Raw genomic sequence first — 20,770 nt, forward strand, 5'->3', positions numbered from 1 at the left:
CTTCGATTTGATAGGTCATGGGGCCCATAACTCTTTAAATATTGAGAGAAAACCTCTGAGATATGTGACCCAAATTTCAGAGAAGTTTTTATAAAGGATCTTACGATAATTTTTGCCAACTGTTATTTTGCAACCCGCTAAACTTCAAAACTTAAAATACGAACCTTGAACACTTAAAATATGACATATCACATACTTCTTAATTTACTAAGCACTCTTTATCTAACCACAAAGACATAAATTATTTAGACTTTTCAAAAAATTGGAGCGTTACACAAACACACAAATCCATTTATTTAATTTGTATAACACTAGCTTTTATAATTTATTATAACTTAACTACGGCAAACCACTCCAATCCAAATGCCTAGGCACCTAAAATACAAACCAGCTTTTACAATTTATTATAACTTAACTAGGGCAAACCACTCCAATCCACATCCCTAGGCACCTCAAATACAAACCTTATTGTCAATGAAAGCGAAATGTACCGATAAAAATCCTAAGTTTTAAATTTCAAAAAATGTCCTAAAAAAGAAATATATATATATAAAAGTTTTTTTTAATTTTTTTTATTAAAAAAATTTAAAAATTTAAAATAAAACAAAAAAATTGGGGGGGGGGGGGTTAATTATGATGAGATAAAGTGATGGAGTGGGATAAGAAAAATATTTTATATTTTATTTTATAATTATTATTATTTTAGAGAAGAGGATAGTAATATTTTAATCTTTAGTTTTAACTTCTAATAATTTATTTAATTTTTTTCAAGATAAAATATTTTGTTCATGTAGAGTGTGATGTGATAATTTTTTTTAAATGAAAAAAAGAGTGTAATACATATATCATGATGTGAGTGAAATAAAAGATATAAATGTATTTCTCAAACTAATAAGTTAAATGACACATTTATATATTATGACACGTTCAAAATTGGAGAACATGGTTGTTAGATGAGACTAAGTTAAATGACACGTTTATATATTATATTTTTTAAAAAATATAAAAAGTCAATAGAAAATAATATAGGAAATAGAAGAAATAACATATTTTTTTTAAGAATTTCAAATAGTAAATGGGTCCCAGGAGATTATTTCCTCCAAATTTTACTTGATTTGTAAATTACTCGAAGGAAAGATATTCGGATATTTTTAGTGGATAGAGAATTCAAGGTAACATCACAGAAACTTCTACATATTAATTAATGTATTTCTTAATTGGAATATCCAAAAAATTGAGGAATAATTCACTCTTTCGTCATTGCAGTCGCAGAGAGAGGAGAGAGAGAGAGAGAGAGATCGAAGATGTACGGATTCACGAGTTTGAACACAGAGAGCGATGGAGGAATCAAAGGTGATATAGAGGAAGGAACGTTATATCCAGGTCTTGGATATGGAGAGAATCAATTGCGTTGGGGTTTTATTCGTAAAGTATATGGTATTCTCGCTGCTCAGATCCTTCTAACCACCCTTGTATCCGCCGTTACTGTACTTTACACGCCAATCAACGATCTCCTTCGTGGAAGTCCTGGCCTTCTTCTCTTCCTCATCTTCCTTCCTTTTGTTCGTAAGTAAACCTAGATCTATTCATTTTTTGGGATTTTTATCTTCTTTTTTATTTATGTTTTGTACTTATTGGTCGCCGATCTGCTTTTCTGAATCGTTACTTCTTTGGCGTAGGATGACCTGAAATTTAGATGGCTTTTTCCGTGATTTGTATTGTGGTCTTTGTTTATTAATGCTTTGAATTGAGCGGGACTAGAGCGGAATTTGAGATCAATCGTTTCACGTTAGAATCGTTTATTTATTTTTGATAATTGTCGTGTTCCGGCCAACTTTTCGTGCACCTCCATTAATTCCACGATAGCAACAGGTAACGCTATCCACCAATGCTATCCACCAAGGCTCACCTGGTTTTTTTTGTCATTCTCGAGATTGGAACCTGATACCTCATGGTTCTCAACTCAAATTATTGACAAGTAGGCCACACTTTTGGGTGCTAAATTCATTTCTTTTATGTATGTGTTTTTGATTAATGCAAATTGTGCAATCTATTAGGAGGTTATCTTAGTTTTGGTTTATGTTCTATATACATGGACAAGGTATAAGGTATTTTCAACTATTAGATTGAGTTGACCTGGGTACTAACTTGTTTAATCTTACTAGTTATTGCACTAATAGTTTAAATCGTTTACATTGTTACTTGTTAGAATATGTTATAAATCTGCTAAATTGTTCCAATTCTGAATTCTTCACCTTTTAGATACTCGTGATGTTTATGGGCTTTTCCTGTTAAATGCAACTGGTGGTTGTTTGTGTACTTTGATTGAAAATATTATTTCTTTATGCTTTGATCGGAAAAAGAGTTATGATCTTTTGGGGTTTTGTTCTCTTATGCACGTAACTGTTGATATCTGTGTTCTGAATTGTTGGACTTGGACTCTTAGGATAACTACTCTTCATGCGGTGTTCAGTCAACGATACAACCTCAAATTTTGCGACATTTCTGTGTGTTTTGTTTTTTGTGATTGGGCCAGTGTAATTTCAGTTTTGCTAGTAAATCTGTCGCTGCGTTGATCAACTCTAATATTATGTTCTTACAGATAGTTCATCAATATTTTTCTCCTTTGAGAATTGTATATAATGAGTTTTCTATTTAGCTGAGACAAGGGAGGAAACTTGAGGTTTCGGGCTTATGGTGATTGGTTTGTTGTTTAATAGTGTATACAGCTCTATTTAGAACTGCAGTACAAATTTGTAGTTAATGCATGGTTTGATGCTTCTGGATTTGCTCATGATAAATTGTCCAAAAGTTTATCGACCTGTTTGCACTTTCCTTTCCCTCTGTAGAAGCTATACCAGTAATAATTTGCTTGTGTGCAGTGCTGTGGCCCTTGCACTTATATCAGCAGAAGCATCCATTGAATTTTATTTTCCTTGGCCTCTTCACTGCCTCTTTGAGTCTCACCGTGGGTGTGACCTGTGCTAATACTGATGGTGAGTTGTTTATCTGCTTTATGAAGCTTTCTATTTTTGGCGTTTGTGGAATATCTTTATACTTAGACACTTGGATGATTTACTCATACTAATGTGATTTGAAATTACAGGAAGAATAGTGCTTGAAGCTTTGCTCTTGACATCAGCTGTAGTTTCAGCTCTGACCGGATACACATTCTGGGCTTCTAAGAAGGGCAAGGACTTCAGCTTCCTGGGTCCAATACTGTTTACTAGCCTCTTTGTACTTGTGCTGACTGGATTTATGCAGGTTAGTATAGCCTTTCCTTCTGCTCATCTCCTTGTCCCAATTCAACAAAATAGAACTTTTGTATGACCTATTTTGTAGCTCCGACTTATGAGACTTTGTTCATTTGCAGATGTTCTTCCCACTCGGATCTACAACTAGTGCTGTTTACAGTGCAATCAGTGCTATAATCTTCTGTGGATACATTATATATGACACAGACAACCTGATTAAGAGGTTTACCTATGATGAATACATCTGGGCATCTGTCACTCTGTACCTGGATGTTCTGAACCTGTTCTTGACCATTCTGCGCATTCTGAGGCAGGGAGACAACTAGGTTTGTGGGCAATGTCACCTGATGTGTGTTTGATCGGAACATTTTAAATATTTTTTCTTTGTTTGTCCATCAGTATGGCAGAAACATGGTTCTATAGATAGATATCTTACTATCTCTCTGCTGGCATATTCCTTGTAAGTAGCGCTTAAGTTCCAGTGTTTTGATATTGTCAAGGCTAATTATCTGGAAATTCCATAATAAGTGTCATTGATGTTTACTGGAATAGACTCTGAGAAATGGGACAGCATTCACTGGCCTGACAGAGAGCTCAAACATAGCAATATATTCTTTTAACTTTGAATGCGTTGTGTATCCAATTCCCATATGCTAGAAAAGCTAACATGATAGTGTAATGAAAATATGGAGGTGTCGGTTGCCGAAGTCTTCAGCTTGTATGATGTACACTGTAGTTATAGTTTGTCTTTTGGAAAAAATAAGTCCTCGCATTTACCCCTTATGCTCAGTCTCTCCTCAACACAATGAGTGGAGCTCTTCTGCTGATACTCTGGTAGTTATTACATCAATTATGGCACTTAAGAGTCCAATCTCAATTTAGGTCAAAGAGAAACATGAGTACTATGGGAAGGTCGATGCCCATCACTATCGTTTAGCTTACTGATACAGTTTAGCAGTGTTTACCTCACAGAGAGCTTTAGTTCGATACGATACTCTAAAACCAGTTGCCTATATTACCGTCTTGACTATCTAGTAGCATTCACTTTGGTTATCTCCTTATTTCTCGTCTCCAAGTTGTTTGAGGGCAGAACCAAACCACCTATGATTTTCAGCTTAGAGCGCCCGCATTCGCCTTTGGTAAAGAATATGTTTCTCAAATGAAGTTAGCTTCTTCCACACTTAAATGGAGCGGCATGATCAATGAGAACTCATAAGCAGATCCCAACTTGCTTGAAATAGAGGTGTAATTGTTCTAATACAGGTTTCCATCCACGGTGCACCACAATGACAATTGACAAGGCATATAGAGGTGTAATTGTTCTAATACAGGTTTCCATCCACGGTGCACCACAATGACAATTGACAAGGCATGATCATTTCGCATAAAAGTAAATCTAAGGAGCAGGTAGGAGAAAAGGCCCAAAATCATACACTTTTTTTGATTTTAGACCCAAAATAATACATATTCTTTTACATGGAGTGTTAATAGTCCTTTTTCTTTTATAAAGTGGTGCACTTTTAGTCATAACCCTAAATATTGTTACTTTCTTAATGGAAGACTCCTCACGTGCATATCACATGATTTACTTTCCCTCTTAGACATATTTCTCTACAAACAGATGAATGCTCTATTACTTTTCTTCACCCATTCTTCTCCAAATTTTCATCACCTAATTCACAACTTCATGAGATCAAGTGGAAAAAGTTTGATCAAATCGAATCAACAGTATGCTCCTTAAGCCCCATATTTTTGTCCTTTTTGTGCATAGTATCTTTGAAATCTCCTTTGAGACGTGCTCGTCAAGGGGAGATTGGTTTTATGGCCTATTACAAATGTTTTTTTTTTTAGTTATTTCACCATTTTCACAAGAAATTAGTAAAATTAACACAGGAGATCTGTAAATGAAATTATCAAATTTCAATCAATATAACTAATTCCTCCTATGTTATGGCATAGCAACACTGATACAATTTTTGGCTTTATGAAGACAACAACTTAATTTTCAAACTTACAGGCAAAAGGAGTAAGAAAATAATCATCTATAGTTACACAACCTAAATTTTGATATCAAGGAGCTCCTAATTTTGATCACATACCCATAAACTAAGAGTCTTCCTCTTCCATGTAGGATGAATTCCAAAGCATTCTTCAATTTGACCAAATTTTTTCCCATTTGATCTCATGAAGTTGTGAATTAGGTTATGAAAATTTGGGAAAGAATGGGTGAAGAAAAGTAAGACAACTTTCATCTGTTTGTAGAGAAATATGTCTAAGAGGAAAAGTAAATCATGTGATATTCCACGGACTGATACATGTACCGAATGCTCATACAGGAAAGTTGACTCCTGGGTTTGGAACCTGGGGGGTTGCTCCGAGAAATCCTTTCTTTCTCGTCCACTCAGGGGGCGGCGGCTTCTATGAAGAAGGTGGCGCAAAGGAGGCTCGAGGGCTTGTTAAGGAAGGCGGCAAGGGCCGACGAAGGGTGGAAAACGAAAGGTGTTTTTTGGTCCCCATGAGGAGTCTTCCCTTTAGAAAGTAAGGGTATTTAGGGTTATGAATAAAAATGCACCACTTTATTAAAGAAAGAGGACTATTAGTGTTCCAGGTAAAAGAATATGTATTATTTTGAGTGTAAAATCAAAGTAAGGTAGGTTGCACAACTTAAGACAAAGTTGAAATACGAAGGAACTCAAAACCAACTAAATATCAAATAAACAATTCGAATGAATTGGTCTCCTAACAACCACAATTCAGGAATTGCCCAAGGGCCGTTATAAACATAGTCTTGGAGGAAAGGTACTGATCAAAAATAAGATGACATAATTGCAGAAGAATATATTTGTTTTGAGCACCAAGCATATCATCAAATCTCAAAACGCAGTAAATGTGAATTTCTCTAGCTGTATCAACAACAGGTAGAATTTTGAAACAGGTGGAAGTTGACATTTGAGATTCATTGTATGATGCAGATCTCAAATCACAGCACAAATTTAGTGTTAACGTGGAGAATAGACCAAAGTAGCAGTTGGATACAGTTGTCTTAAATTCAAAAAATCAAAAATGATATATACATTATTCTTATGAAATCCAGAATAACTACTGCTATATTCTATAATGAATACTGGGAAAGTAAAACCATAATAGTAGCTGAGAGCAAGTAAACAACTTCAGAAGCACAATGTGCATACTATCATGATTTGGCAGATTCATTATCCTCATCCTCAATATCCCATGATATCTCTTCCTCTGCAGCACTCAAACGCTTCCCCAAATCAACTTTGTTTGGGCTCATTCTCTCGGCCACCTTCATCTCATCACCACTTGCAATATCTTCAATCTCATCCCACCCAAGATCATCTCCCTCGTGTGAAGACACTTGGCTGGAAACAACTGAAAAATCACTGTTATCATTCTTACCTTCTGAACTCCCCTTATCACCCCTTGATTCAGCATCGTCTACTATCCCTGCCAAAATTCCTTTCTCATCCCCGCCATCACTTGTTGTCTCCAATGCTATTTCTTTCTCATCTTCTCTACTTACCGATCTCCTAGCCCTGTCCTCAACCTGTAAACTATCCATTTTCTTCTCAACCTCTTCTTTTGCTACATTTTCACTTGCAACACGGATGCTCCCTTCCGTATCATCATTATATTCATCGTCAACATCCCAACTCAATTCCTCTTCTTCCTCACCCGAGATTGCCCTCTTCATAAGCCTTGCCCTTGCTTCATCAGCTTTCCTTATTCTATAAACTTTGTAAAAATACCTACTCCAGAAAATCTCCTGATCAACCCTTCTCGGAACCACCTCACTATAAATATCATCTATTACACCATTTTCCTTAATCAAATCCTCAATTTCCCTATTCATCTCCTCTAATACAAATCCCAATTTCCATTCATTATAATCAACCATATCATCCGGCTCATCGCAATAGGTTTTCGCATCACACTGGATTGCTCGAATTGTTGCATCAATTCTACTATAAGGTTTAGCGTTCAAGTTTAAATTTTGCTCTAAACTACTACTTCTCCCTAAACTCCTACTGCTATTTTCAGATAATTCACTGTCAGAATCATTATCAAGGATCGACTCCTTACCATGAGCAATAATCTCTGATACAGTGGAGCCGATATTATCAATAGCTTGTCCAACCGATTCTAGCGATTCCTGTGCAACGGCCGCACCTGATTCAAACCTAGCCGGCAAGTCCTTAACGGCTCGGCTAGCTACTTCACGGATTGTAGCGGTTTCTTTTTTCAAACCGGAGCTGAATTCCTCGAAATCGCGGCGGTAGTTTTGCACAACGGATTCCGATTTCGATGCTATGGTTCTGAACAAGCTTGAACCGAAAGTCCATGCGTTCGTTATGGCTGGAACATCAGGGTTAGGGTTTGGAGATTCTGGTTCAGATTGAGAATTTGATGGAGAAGTAGGGGCATTTTCGGTATCGGAAAATTCTGGATCGTCGGCGAATACGGATTTGAAGAAATCCATGAGTAGAGAAATTGAAAAGTTGAGTGCGATTTGATTTTATATTGCAGGGTGCGTGTAAGGCAAACGCTGTAGGCCTATACTTTCGCCGGAAAAATCTCAACGGCGGTGGAGACGTACAGGAGATAATCTCCGAGGGATTTTTATTAAATAGAAGGAAGATACAATTAAATCCTTCTAAAAATATAATTAGGAAATACTCCACCGACAAATTTTAAATTTTCTTCTTTTTTTTTGGATTGTATAATTGGAAGAAATGGAGAGTTAACTGATATATATAGTATGCATAATTAGTTTAAAATTTTAGTGAATAGTAAAATAGTAAATGAGTTAGGTATGTATAGCATGCATAATTAGTTTATAATTTTAGCTAATAGTAAAATAGTAAATCCGATTGATAATGGCACGGGCCAAATCAATGTTATATCCAATGAAGAAGGAGAATGTCTATAGTTCAAAATGAAAAAAAAAATTGCTTTTCAAAAGGTAGAAAAAGAGAAATATTTTTACTAGTTTTTAAAATTTTACTAATTAAATATGTGTATTTTACACAAATATATCGTATTAATTAATAATAATGTATATAAAAAGATAAATTATTATATGTAAGTAGTGAAGTACAAAATTTTAAAAGAATAATATAATATTTTAAAAGAAAAAAGTGTACTTAAAGTGGACCATGATAATTCATCATCACACTCTAAGATAAAGAAAAAATAGTTACATTATATATGAAGAATAGTACTAATATAACACAATTACTTATAACAAATTAATAACAACGAAAAAAATTTAAAATTGCGATGGAAGAAAAACGGAAAGTTATCTATCGAAAGGCTTTATTTATACGATATATATATATATATACACACACCCCTTAGATTTAGCTCTTTCATCAAACCTGATTTTCTTAAATAATACTGTCATATAAAAAATATTGATGAAGAATAATGTTTTTTAAAAATAATTAAAAAATAAAAATGACATAATATAAAAAAAAATTATTATTTCGCTAATTTTTTTTGGATCTTGTCTAATAACAAATAACTTAAGAATATAAAAAACAATGCATATATGTTGATGAGATAAAATCTTAGAACTCTTACATATGTTTTTCCGTGACCGTATATTTTAGGAAATTTTAATTTTTAAATATATTTTCTCTTACCATATATTTTAAGACTCCTTAATTATTAATTCCCCTTACACCTTAATATATATTTTAGGAATCCTTATGTAATACCCCAGAAGTCCTTAGACCAGACCAGACCTTCATCAGATCGGAAAATTTGATGTCTGAAAATTTTGAATTTTTACAAGCCCCATGTACGCGTCGTAGATGGGACTACGGCTCGTGAAAAGGGGTTTCGTAGATGAACTTCAAAAACAGTAAACTTAATTTTGGGATCCACGAGTCAAGTTTACAGCTTGTAGAATATTTTACGGTTCGTAGACGGAGTTCGTGGATTGAGATTCAGAAAGTTGAAAATTTTGACTTGTACGGAACGAAAGGATTTTACGGGTCATAGAAGCTTTCACAGCTCGTAGTTAGGTCTCGTAAATCCATCTTCACAGAATAGTTATTTCAGTACTTTGATTCTACGAGAGTAGTTATTTCAGTACTTTAATTCTACGAGTGGCCAGTATGGGTCGTATATGAAATTACAGGTCGTACTTGGGGTCTCGTGGTTTCTAACTTCAGAGCTTCAGTATTTCAGTATTTTCAATCTACGATTTAAGAGGACGAATCGTACTTCGATTTACGATCCATAGTTAGGTTTCGTAGTTTCAACTTCTGAAAGTAATAATTTAGCCTGAGTTTTACGGGCAGTGTTCTACGGTCCTTAAATGGAATTACGGATTGTAGATGTTGTCCGTAGATGCCTCCGACAGTTTTTTAATTAAGAATCTTTTAGTATGTTCCTATTCTTTTAATCCCTATAATATGTCGTTTTAAGTTATTCTAAGTAGGATTAAGTTAGGGAAACTTACGTAAATATACTATATTAAGAAAATATTTACCATTTATAACAATAATTATTTTTTTTACTGAACACTTATAATATATTTATAATACAGTGTTAATACAACTTTAATACATATTAGCGAGAATAATTTATAAAACTCATATAATACAAGTTTTATTCATGGATAATATATTTATCACACACTTTAATACACTTATAATACATTGTGTCAATTTCTTACCAAACAAATATCATATATTTTAAAACACTTATAATACATTTATATTGCATGCATAATTCACTTTTAATAAATGACATATATATCATAATATTGATATGTATTCCTATAGATGATAATAAATAAAAAGTATCGCTAAAATTAGTATTTATTTATTAAAAAGTGTTCTCCCTAGTAATTTTTTCATTAAGTTATTCCTATTAGCCTAAGTGTCTCTCATTTTCTCATTATTCACCCAATTAAGACGTCTTCTCTCTCAAGCTTTCTCTCCAAGACAAAAACAAGGGTTCCATTCTTCAAGTTTTCTTCTCCAAATTCAACTAGGATTTTGGATCAAGATATGTGGGAACTTCATAAATGAATTTTTTTTCGCCCATTGAGTCTCAAAGAAGTGATAATTTCTTCAAGTCTAGGGTTTCATGATTTCTTATAGGTTCTTAGTGAATTTCAATAATTCTTCAATCGAGGTCAATTCTTTCTTATAGGAGAGATCCTACCCCCTTCTTTAGCGCTTTCATACTCGGCAATCTACGATCTACCCAGCGCTTTAGTTTGTGTGATCTTCAATTCCACGATTTCAATTAGAATTGCATGATTTCAATAATTTTTTCATGAACCCACATATATACAAATATTTTCACGATATAGAAATTATGCTATGTCACATACATGTCTTTGATTATTAGATTTTCATGATTTTAAATGCTTTCAAATAAAGTGTCATTCAATATTTGATGCTTTTGAATAAAGTATCTCCACTTATTATCAGTTTTGGATCATTATTTAGAAGCTACTCTACATATTTATCAGATTATCAGAAATACAGTTTTATCATAGTATTACTATATCAGTTTTATGCATATTTTTCGTTGGGAGCATACAGTAAAACCTCGATGAAGTAATATTCGATAAAGTAATAATCTCGCTAAATGAATATTTTTCTCCGGTCCCGACTTGAGCCAGTTATATTAAAGTAATATTCTCACTAAATGCATTAGATAATAATTAAAAATAAAGTATTAAAGGCCCAGAAAAAATATAAAGTAATAATTACTAGAATACATTTAGAATATATATATATATATATATATATATATATATTTAATCAGTCAATAATACTAGACCAATAACTATTTTTTTAAAAAAATATGATTCTTTAGTTGAATTCTCTTTCTTATGCTCACATATTGCGTTTTTTATTTTATTGGTTAAAGATGATTTTTGTAGGTCTTTCAAATGATGAAAAAATATTATACTTGGATTATGATTTTTAAACATCTAACTTTTTCCTTTTATAGTTAACATAAAATCTCTTCATATTCTATATATATGAATACAATTAGAAACATTAAACTTCACTAAATTCGTTTAGTTTTTCTAGATTTAAATAATAAATATGCAAAAACTACACTTTTTAGTTTCCTAGATTTAAACTTTAGAAATTCTTAATTCAAATATTTTTTTTCTTATGGCACATACTGCAAAATACTCTCTAAAATAATAAATATTTATTTATCGATAAATAAATATTTTATGCATTTATCGATGAACTAATAATCTCGATAAATAAATATTTTTTTTCGATCCCAAGCATATGTATTTATAGAGGTTTTATTGTACTTAGCACCAAGTGAACTTTTGGGATGAAGGTTTCTGTTTAGTGTCTGTGGAACTTTAGTAGCAATCCATAAGTCCCAGAACTACGTGTCACCGTAGGCTTGTTTCGACATTAGCTTAGTGGATCCACCTTTGCTCATATATTATGGTTCATACATTGGCAAGTATGGGCATTTTTTTTCCGGTGTGGGAGTAGTACACTGAAATCTATGATGTAGGTTACATGGTTTATGTCGGTTAATAGTATCTCCCACAGTTAAACTTTCTGATTATTGCATTAATCATGTATTTTAGATATTTTAGTATAGCTACTCAGTTTTCATGCTTTACACTTGATCATTGTATCACCATGTTTTTACAGACTTATCATGTTTACTCATGTCATATTCAGTAAATTACAAGTACTAACCGCACATTCTTTTGTCTATATTATTTTATACTATAGATTTTGACGCACATCATCAAGCTCGCGGTTAGTACATATTCCCACCAGCTTGCAGTATTTTGGTGAGTCCTCATGTCCTGATGTCGGGGTCTACCTTTATGTTCAATTGGGTCTTTTAGTTTCAGACTTCAGAGTTAGCTAGGGACTTGTCCTAGCAACTCGCCTATGTAGTAGAGGCTTTCAGACAGATAGTTAGATTTCCTCTATGTTGACTTTCAAATATTGTTTATTTTGATATGCTAGACTCTATTAGATTTTTCATGTTGTCTTCCGCTTTTCAATTATATCTTGTGTTCTTATAAATCTTAGTGTCATGACATGTCATGAGGTTAGCTTGGAAGCACTTATGTCTCTAAGCACGCGTCTCGACTAGAGGGTAGTCTCGGATCGTGACACATTATTTTTTAAAATATATTTTCCTCTTACTATTTAAGGACTCTTTAATTTTAAACATTATATAGATAATTAAATAATAATTTGAGGAAAAATAGTAAACAACAATTGTATCTATTGTAGAATTTTTAATGAAGGGCAAAAAGTTCAATTAACTTTTCTAAGCACCTTCAAGCTTTTAAAATAACTAGTTAATTGATGTGTATTACATTAATTAATAATTTTATATATATATATATATAAAGATAAATGGTTGTGTTTACGTCATATTGTTAAGTACAAAACTTTAAATAATAACATGAATTTTTTATGATAAAAATGTACTTGAAGTGAAACATGATAATTCATCATCACATATCAATTAAGGAGCAAAATCAAATGTAGTAAACAAATTTTCATCGTTGATATCAAAAATCAAAGTTATGTTGTTATTGATACACGAAAACACACTCTAAATAATAAGGCAAAGAAAAAATGAACTACATTATAAATGAGCATGATAATATAACACAACTACTTATAACAAATTAACAATAACAAAAAATATTATGATAAAACAAAAAATGTCAACCTGAAAATTTGCATATTGAAAAAAACAACACTTATTGAGAGAATAACCACCCCCTCCCCCTGCCCCTCCTAATTTTTTTTTAACAATTATATTGAAGAAGTTATTTTATTATTTGTTGAAGTTTGGGTTCTCAATTTATAGAAATCCATTATTTCCTTCAAAAAATGATTAACTTTATGACAGAGATTATTTTTTTTCCAAAAAACTTTTTCCATCAAATAAAATAATTTTAATTATAAGAAAAGATTGAGCAAATGCTAACAAAAAGGACTCCTAAACTTGAAAAAGGAACAAAAAGTCAAAGACTTCTAAACCAAAATTTTATAACACAAAAGTCTAATAATTGCACCCACAAAAGTAGATCCATTGTTTTTGTTGGTGTCACATACCCTCAATACTTTATTTTATTTAGAGGCCTCACTTATCATTCCTAGTGGGATATGATCACAACTTTACTTTATAATTAAATGCTATTTTATAAAGAGAAAATAAGCTAAGGCCATTACTTTGTTGGCGGATGGCCAAAACATGCCACATTCACACACAAGAATGAATCAACTAAAACGATGGCAAATCCTTAAAGGCAATTCATGACATAACTTTCCTATAGTTGCAACATAAACTAAAGAAACACAAACTCCATATTAGTTAAACAATATAAATATAAATGCTCTTTTTTTATTAGCGATTGCAATTAAAAACTATGTAGATGATATTACTATAAATTTTCTAATTCTTATGCGACACAAAATTTATCATTTTCAATATCATAAGCACGATTAAAAACATAAAATTGTGTTATAGACAACAACAAAAAAATCTAGGACCATCAAAATCATTCGCTACTTTCACATCTCCCAACAAACTTTCATTAAATACAAAAGAGGCTATTTTGGTTAGGTTTTGCCTTATTGAGCTCAAAAATTCAAGATCATTCCTTTCAGAGCCATTTGTGAACTTATCCCCAAAAAATTGAAAGAAATCAAGAAAATAGCGAACGATAATTCCCATTAATCATCTATGAGAAGATTTTAATTTTTGTTATAAAATAAATTAACTTGACAAATTAAAAAGGAGATAGTTAGTGAGGGAAAGAGAGAAAAAAAGGAAATTGCAGTGTATTTCGTATGTATCTATGCACATTTTTCATTGCCAAATCTTTGGCAATTTATAGCCAAAGATCAGTTGCCAAAGTTGATAAAAAAAGGGGGTGAGGGAAAAGTGGGGGTAGGCCCCCTTGGATGTCCATGAAAAGAAGAACAAATTCTAATGAAAGAATAAATATATATAGCTATCCTAAACGCCCATATATGTTGTGCCTCATTAAAACCTTATTAGAAAAAATTCAGGGGAAAAAAAGCCTAATGAAGAAAAAAGAGTACACATATGAAAATACGCATTAAGTGCTGCCTCATTAAAAACCTTGTTAGGAAAATTCAATGGGACAAAACCTAGACTAAGAAAAAAAGAGCGCAGCGCGTATTATAATCCCCCTGATGAAGACATCATTTAATATCTCGAAGATGACGCATTCCAATCTTGTATCTCAATTTCTCAAAGGTTGAAGTTGGCAATGCCTTGGTGAACATATCTGCTAAATTATCACTTGAACGAACTTGTTGAACATCTATTTCACTTTTCTTTTGAAAATCATGGGTAAAGAAGAATTTTGGTGAAATATGTTTTGTTCTGTCTCCTTTGATGTATCCTCCCTTTAATTGAGCTATACATGCAACATTGTCTTCATACAATATTGTTGGAGCGTCTCTTGTCAAAGAAATGCCACATGTTTCTTGAATGTGTTGAGTTATTGATCTTAACCAAACACATTCTGGACTTGCTTCATTAATGACTATTATCTCTGCATGATTTGAAGAAGTGGCAACCATAATTTACTTTGTTGAACGTCATGATATAGTTGTACCACCACATGTAAATAAGTAACCTTTCTGTGATTGACCTTTATGGGGATCAGACAAATATCCTGCATCTGCATAACCAATTAATTTCGACATGAATTCATTTGAGTAAAACAATCCCATATCAATGGTCCTGCGGAGGTATCTGAATAAATGTTTAATTCCATTTCAGTGTCTTCATGTTGGAGAAGAAATAAATATTGATAACAAACTTACAGAGAAAACTATATCTGATCTAGAATTGTTGGCAAGATACATTAATGCACTAATTGCACTAAGATATGGTATTTCAGCACCAATAAGCTCTTCATCATTTTCATGAGATCGAAACAGATCTTTATTAATATCAAGATATCTCACAACCATTGGGGTACTCAATGGATGTGCTTTATCCATATAAAACCTCTTTCAAAATATTTTCAATATATGTTGACTGAAGGACAAATATCTCATTTGCAAAATGTTCAATTTATAGACCAAGATAAAATTGTCCTTCCAAAGTCTTTCATTCAAACTCCTATTTCAGACATTTTACTACCTTTAAAGTTCTTTCGGAGTTCTAATAATATTCAAATCATCAACATATACGCCTATTATGACAAATTTAGATCCAAATTTTTTCATAAAAACACAAGGGCAAATTGGATCATTTTTATATCCTTCTTTTAACAAATATTCGTTATGACGATTGTACCACATGCGCCCTAATTGTTTCAACCCGTATAAGAATTTCTGAAGCTTTATTGAGAAAGTTTCTCGAGATTCCTTGTATGCTTCACGCACTTTGAATTCTTCAGGAATTTTTATAAAAATATTGTGGTCCAATGAGCCATATAAATAGGTAGTGACCACGTCCATTAGGTATATTTCAAGCTTTTCATGAGCTGTCAAATTCATTAGATACCTGAAGATAATTGCATCCACCACAGGGGAATATGTTTCCATTTAGTCAATGCCAGGCCTTTGCGAAAAATCTTGGGCTTCAAGTCACGCTTTATATCTCACGACTTCACTTTTTTTATTTCGTTTACGCACAAAAATCCATTTGTACCCTACTGTCTTGACACCTTCAAGTGTTCGGATTATTGATCCAAAAACTTCACGTTTTTCAAGTGAAGTTAACTCTGATTGAATTGCATTCATCCATTTTGGCCAATCATTTCTTTGTCTACATTCATCGACAGATTTTGATTTAAGATCCTTATCTTGTTGCATTATTTCAATGGCAACATTATAAGCAAAAATATTATTGACCACAATATCATTTCGATTCCACCTTTTTCCTGTCAAGACATAACTTATTGAGATTTCTTCATTCTCATTATTTTCAGGTACTTGGACCTCCTTAGTGGTATCACCATTTGTTGTGTCTCTGGGCTCTTCTTGAGCAATTGCCTCCAAATTATGATCATCTTGATTATTTATTCCTTTTCTTTTTCGAGAATTTTTATCTTTGGAACCAATTGGTCTTCCATGTTTTAAGCATGACCTATACTCATTTGCCTGAACAAGTTATCCTATCGGGATATCAACTCGAACTTGAGTATTAGCATCTATGATATGCGATTTAGTAACCCGTGGAAGGTTAGTAAATGCACCCAGCAATTGATTTGCAATATTCTGCAAATAAATCAACTTTTGAACTTCTTGCTCACATTGATTTGTTCGAGGATCTAAATGATATAGTGATAATGAGTTCCAATTACCTTACTCGAAATTGGCCAAAACTCGTCAAAATTGCGCCTCAAAACTTCTCTAAATGTGCTGAAATTTCGTGGCTGCTTGTGTCACGATCCAACCCCGTAGGCCACGGTTGGGGTCCGATCTGAACTCCCGTATATGTGTCTATCAGTTGTGGTCAAGTCGAACTGTAATTAACATAATACCATGCAACAGAACCCTATTGGGTGATAACATTTTCATAAACCGATAGCCTCTTTCATTTAGATTATACCATGAAAGGGCATGTAAGCCGACAAGGCTGCCATACATATAAACCTTTACGACATTTCATGTACACCCAACTGAACAAAACTTACACATACAACCCACATATACATGTCTGCAGACCTCTAAAAATATTAACGACAACACATGGCGAGACAGGGCCCCCAACGTACCCCTGAATAACAAAACAATACTACACATCAATGGCCAGTGCCAAAAACTAGGCTCCGAGACAATGGAGGCTCTTCCAGCTGAGCTGAACGGAATCCTAAGCTGACAGACTCTCAAAACCTGCATTTGTACCTGCAGGCATGAAACGCAACCCCCTTGAAAGAAGGGGGGTCAGTACGACATATATACTGAGTATGTAAAACATAACATAACACAACTGGAAGTATCCCTAAAGTATAGAAGCAGGGGGTAAATTATCAAATCAGCAACCTATACCTGGGAAAGTAAAATCATGCATGCTCAAATTTTCAATATAGTGGGCCTTATCAGGGGTCCGGTGAATCATATCTGTAGAACCATCACCTCCTTATTACAACACTTCATCACATCATCACATTTATACATACATGCCCTGGCCCTCTAGTGAGGGACTCAGTGGATAATACAGTGGAATTGTGCACGAATCCTGTTACACCCCACACTTTTGAACCTTGAAACGTGTTCCTAATCTTCTTGAAAGTGGCCATGATACCCCTACTATCCAGACACATCAAATAACCTTAAGGAAAGAAGAATGCGACACTCCACAGTAGAGAAGGTTGGAAATAGGGTCAAGAGAAGTCGAAATTTTTCAATTGCTTATGTTCTCCCCCTAATGTTGGGTATACTGATTCATCAAAATGACAATCAACAAATCTTGCCGTAAATAAATCTCCAATCATATGTTCCAAATATTTTATAATTGAAGGAGACTCATACCCAACATATATTCCAACCTTCTTTGGGGACCCATCTTTGTGCGGTGCGGTGGAGCAATTAGAACATATACCGCACATTCAAAAATTCTAAGATGGGATATATTTTTCTCCCTTTCAAAAGCCAACTGTAATGGGGAAATTCATGAAAATTTATTGGCCTTATACGCACAAGTGCTGCTGCATGCAAAATAGCATGACCCCATACCGAAAGAGAAAGTTTTGTCCTCATTAACAATGGTCTAGCTATCAATTGGAGGCGTTTAATCAATGATTCTGCTAGACCATTTTGAGTATGAACATGAGCGACTGGATGCTCAACTTTTATTCCAACCGACATACAATAACCATTAAAGGATTGAGATGTAAATTCACCAGCATTATCAAGATGAATTGTCTTTATTGCATAATCTAGAAATTGTGCTCTTAACCTTATAATTTGAGCTAACAATCTCGCAAAAGCCATGTTGCGAGTTAATAATAAGCACACATGTGATCATCTTGTAGATGCATCTACTAAGACCATATAATATTTAAATGGTCCACATGAAGGGTGAATTGACCCACATATATCACCCAGTATACGTTCCAGAAACGCAGGAGATTCAATCCCAACCTTAATTGTTGATGGTTTAATAATCAGTTTTCCTTGGGAACAAGCAACACAAGAGAATTCCTTAGATTGAAAAATTTTCTGATTCTTCAAAGTGTGTCCATGTGAATTCTCAATAATTCTGTGCATCATATTATAACCAAGATGACCCAATCGATCATGCCAAATGATAAAATCATTAGAATCAGTAAACATTTTATTTACTATGGCATGTGATTCAACAGTACCAATATTTGTATGGTACAATCCAGAAGAAAGTGCAGGTAATTTTTTGTGCATAATTTTCTTCTCCGCATTTATTATAGTAATATAAAGGTATTCAACCTTTTCTTCATTCGCAGTCTCAATATGATAGCTATTTTGGCGAATAACCTTGAAACTCAACAAGTTTCTTTGAGACTTACTACAATACAATGCATTATCAATTACCAATATCGTTCCTCCAGGTAGTAATAAGGCCGCTCTTCCAGAGCCTTCAATCAATTTTGTACTACCGGATATTGTATTGACATATGCCTTTTTCATAATCAAATGACATAAATATTTCTTTTCTTTTAATATCGTATGAGTTGTGGCACTATTCAAAAGACACATATCTCCATTACTCATTTTGGATTCAATTGAAGACTGAAAAATTTATTTATCTTCATAAAATAAAAATATATTCTATGAGATAAAATAAGTCACAATATTGCTAGAAAAACATAAGACCTTTTTTTTTCTTTTAAATAGATAAACGTAAAAACATAATAAACAAAAGTACATAAAAAGACAATATATTGTAAATCATATAATGAAATTAAACATCAACTACAATCCCTAAAGAAGTTTTCAACCTCCAAATGAGTAATGTCATTGAGGTCATTAAAATCGTCATCCTTCAAACCCAGATTTGCTTCAATATTATCATTATGTGAATGGCTTGCCTCAACATTATTTTCAAACGTTAAGTGTGACTCTATCCAAGCATTAGAAGAAGAGGCACCACCTCTATTTGCCTTTCTTTTGAAGGAATTATGATAAAGCCTTACAAAATACTCAGACGTCCGACATTCTTTTTTCCAGTGGCCTTTCATGCCACATCGATGACAGTTACTTCTTGAAGGGCTTCTTTGAGAACTTATATTGTTCTCCATTTTATGTTGACCACCACCATGACGATTATTATATCGCCGTCTGTCATTGCCACGTCCATGCACAATATTGTGGCCTTGTTTTTTATTTTCTCTTCTTTTCGACTGGCCATGTGCTTCTACCACATTTGCTTCCGATAATGAAGCAGTTCCAGTGAAACGGACTTCATAATTTTTTATTAACAAAACATTATGTTGCTCAGCCACCAGAAGACATGAGATCAATTCAGAGTATTTTTGAAAATCTTTTTCACGGTATTGCTGCTGTAATATCACATTAGAGACATGAAAAGTAGTTAGTGTCTTTTCCAACATGTCCTCATCATTTATAGTTTTCCCACATAATTTTAATTGAGAAGTTAATCTAAATACAACAGAATTATACTCAATTACAGTTTTAAAATCTTAAAATCATAAGTGCATCCACTCATAACCAGCCCTTGACAATACCATTGCCCTGAGATGGTCATACCTCCCTTTTAAACATTTCCACAATTCAAGTGGATCTTTCACTGTCAAGTATTCAACCTTCAGGCTTTCATCTAGATGATGACGAATCAAAATCATAGTCTTCACTTTATCCTGACTTGATGTTTTATTTCCTTCGATTATAGCATCACCAAGACCCTTAACGGTAAGGTGAATTTCAGCATCAAGTACCCATGACAAATAATTTTTGCCAGAAATATCAAGTGTCATAAACTCCAATTTTGACAAGTTTGACATGATAAAAACTGAGATAAAAATTAATTTAGAAATAATAAAGACAACTAAAATTAAATTTCTTCGATAGATATACCTGATATAGAAGTTAATTTTCTAAAAAAAAATTAGAGTCTCGTGCTGATAACATGTTATAAAATAAACTAACTTGGCAAATTAAAAAGGAGAGTTAGTAAGGGAAAGAGAGAAAGAGAGGAAATTGCAATGTATTTCGTATGTATCCATATACATTTTTCATTGCCAAATCTTTGGCAATTTATAGCCAAAGATCAGTGGCCAAAGTAGACAAAAGAAAAAAGGGGTGAGGGAAAAGTAGGGGTAGGGGAAAAGAAAAAGAAAGAAAAAGACATCCATTATTTTCTAACAGTTTTGTATTAGCTGCAAATGGATAGGTAAAGAGGAACAACTTAACTTTCTGTGACAAATTGCCTTTCTCATTTGTCTCTCTTTCTTCCCTTTATTTATGAGACTTTTCTTAGTTCAACCCCTTTATCACTTCTACTGCTGGGGGTGGGGGGAATAAGGC

General features: G+C 33.3%; 2 protein-coding genes across 2 annotated transcripts; one reads left to right on the forward strand and one right to left on the reverse strand.

Annotated features, from left to right (window-relative positions):
- Positions 1 to 1,137: 1,137 nt before the first annotated feature.
- LOC129887190 (BI1-like protein) lies at positions 1,138 to 3,881 on the forward strand. The gene is made up of 4 exons (XM_055962181.1): positions 1,138 to 1,566; positions 2,883 to 2,996; positions 3,107 to 3,264; positions 3,374 to 3,881. Exons 1-4 carry the CDS (start codon positions 1,305 to 1,307, stop codon positions 3,578 to 3,580), a joined length of 741 nt encoding a protein of 246 aa, XP_055818156.1. The 5' UTR covers positions 1,138 to 1,304; the 3' UTR covers positions 3,581 to 3,881.
- Positions 3,882 to 6,234: 2,353 nt separating this feature from the next.
- On the reverse strand, positions 6,235 to 7,991 carry LOC129887191 (uncharacterized). The gene has a single exon (XM_055962182.1). The coding sequence runs from the start codon at positions 7,753 to 7,755 to the stop codon at positions 6,448 to 6,450; it is 1,308 nt and encodes a 435-aa protein (XP_055818157.1). The 5' UTR covers positions 7,756 to 7,991; the 3' UTR covers positions 6,235 to 6,447.
- Positions 7,992 to 20,770: the final 12,779 nt, after the last annotated feature.

Source organism: Solanum dulcamara, chromosome 4 (assembly GCF_947179165.1).
Source record: "Solanum dulcamara chromosome 4, daSolDulc1.2, whole genome shotgun sequence".
Lineage (NCBI taxonomy): Eukaryota > Viridiplantae > Streptophyta > Magnoliopsida > Solanales > Solanaceae > Solanum > Solanum dulcamara.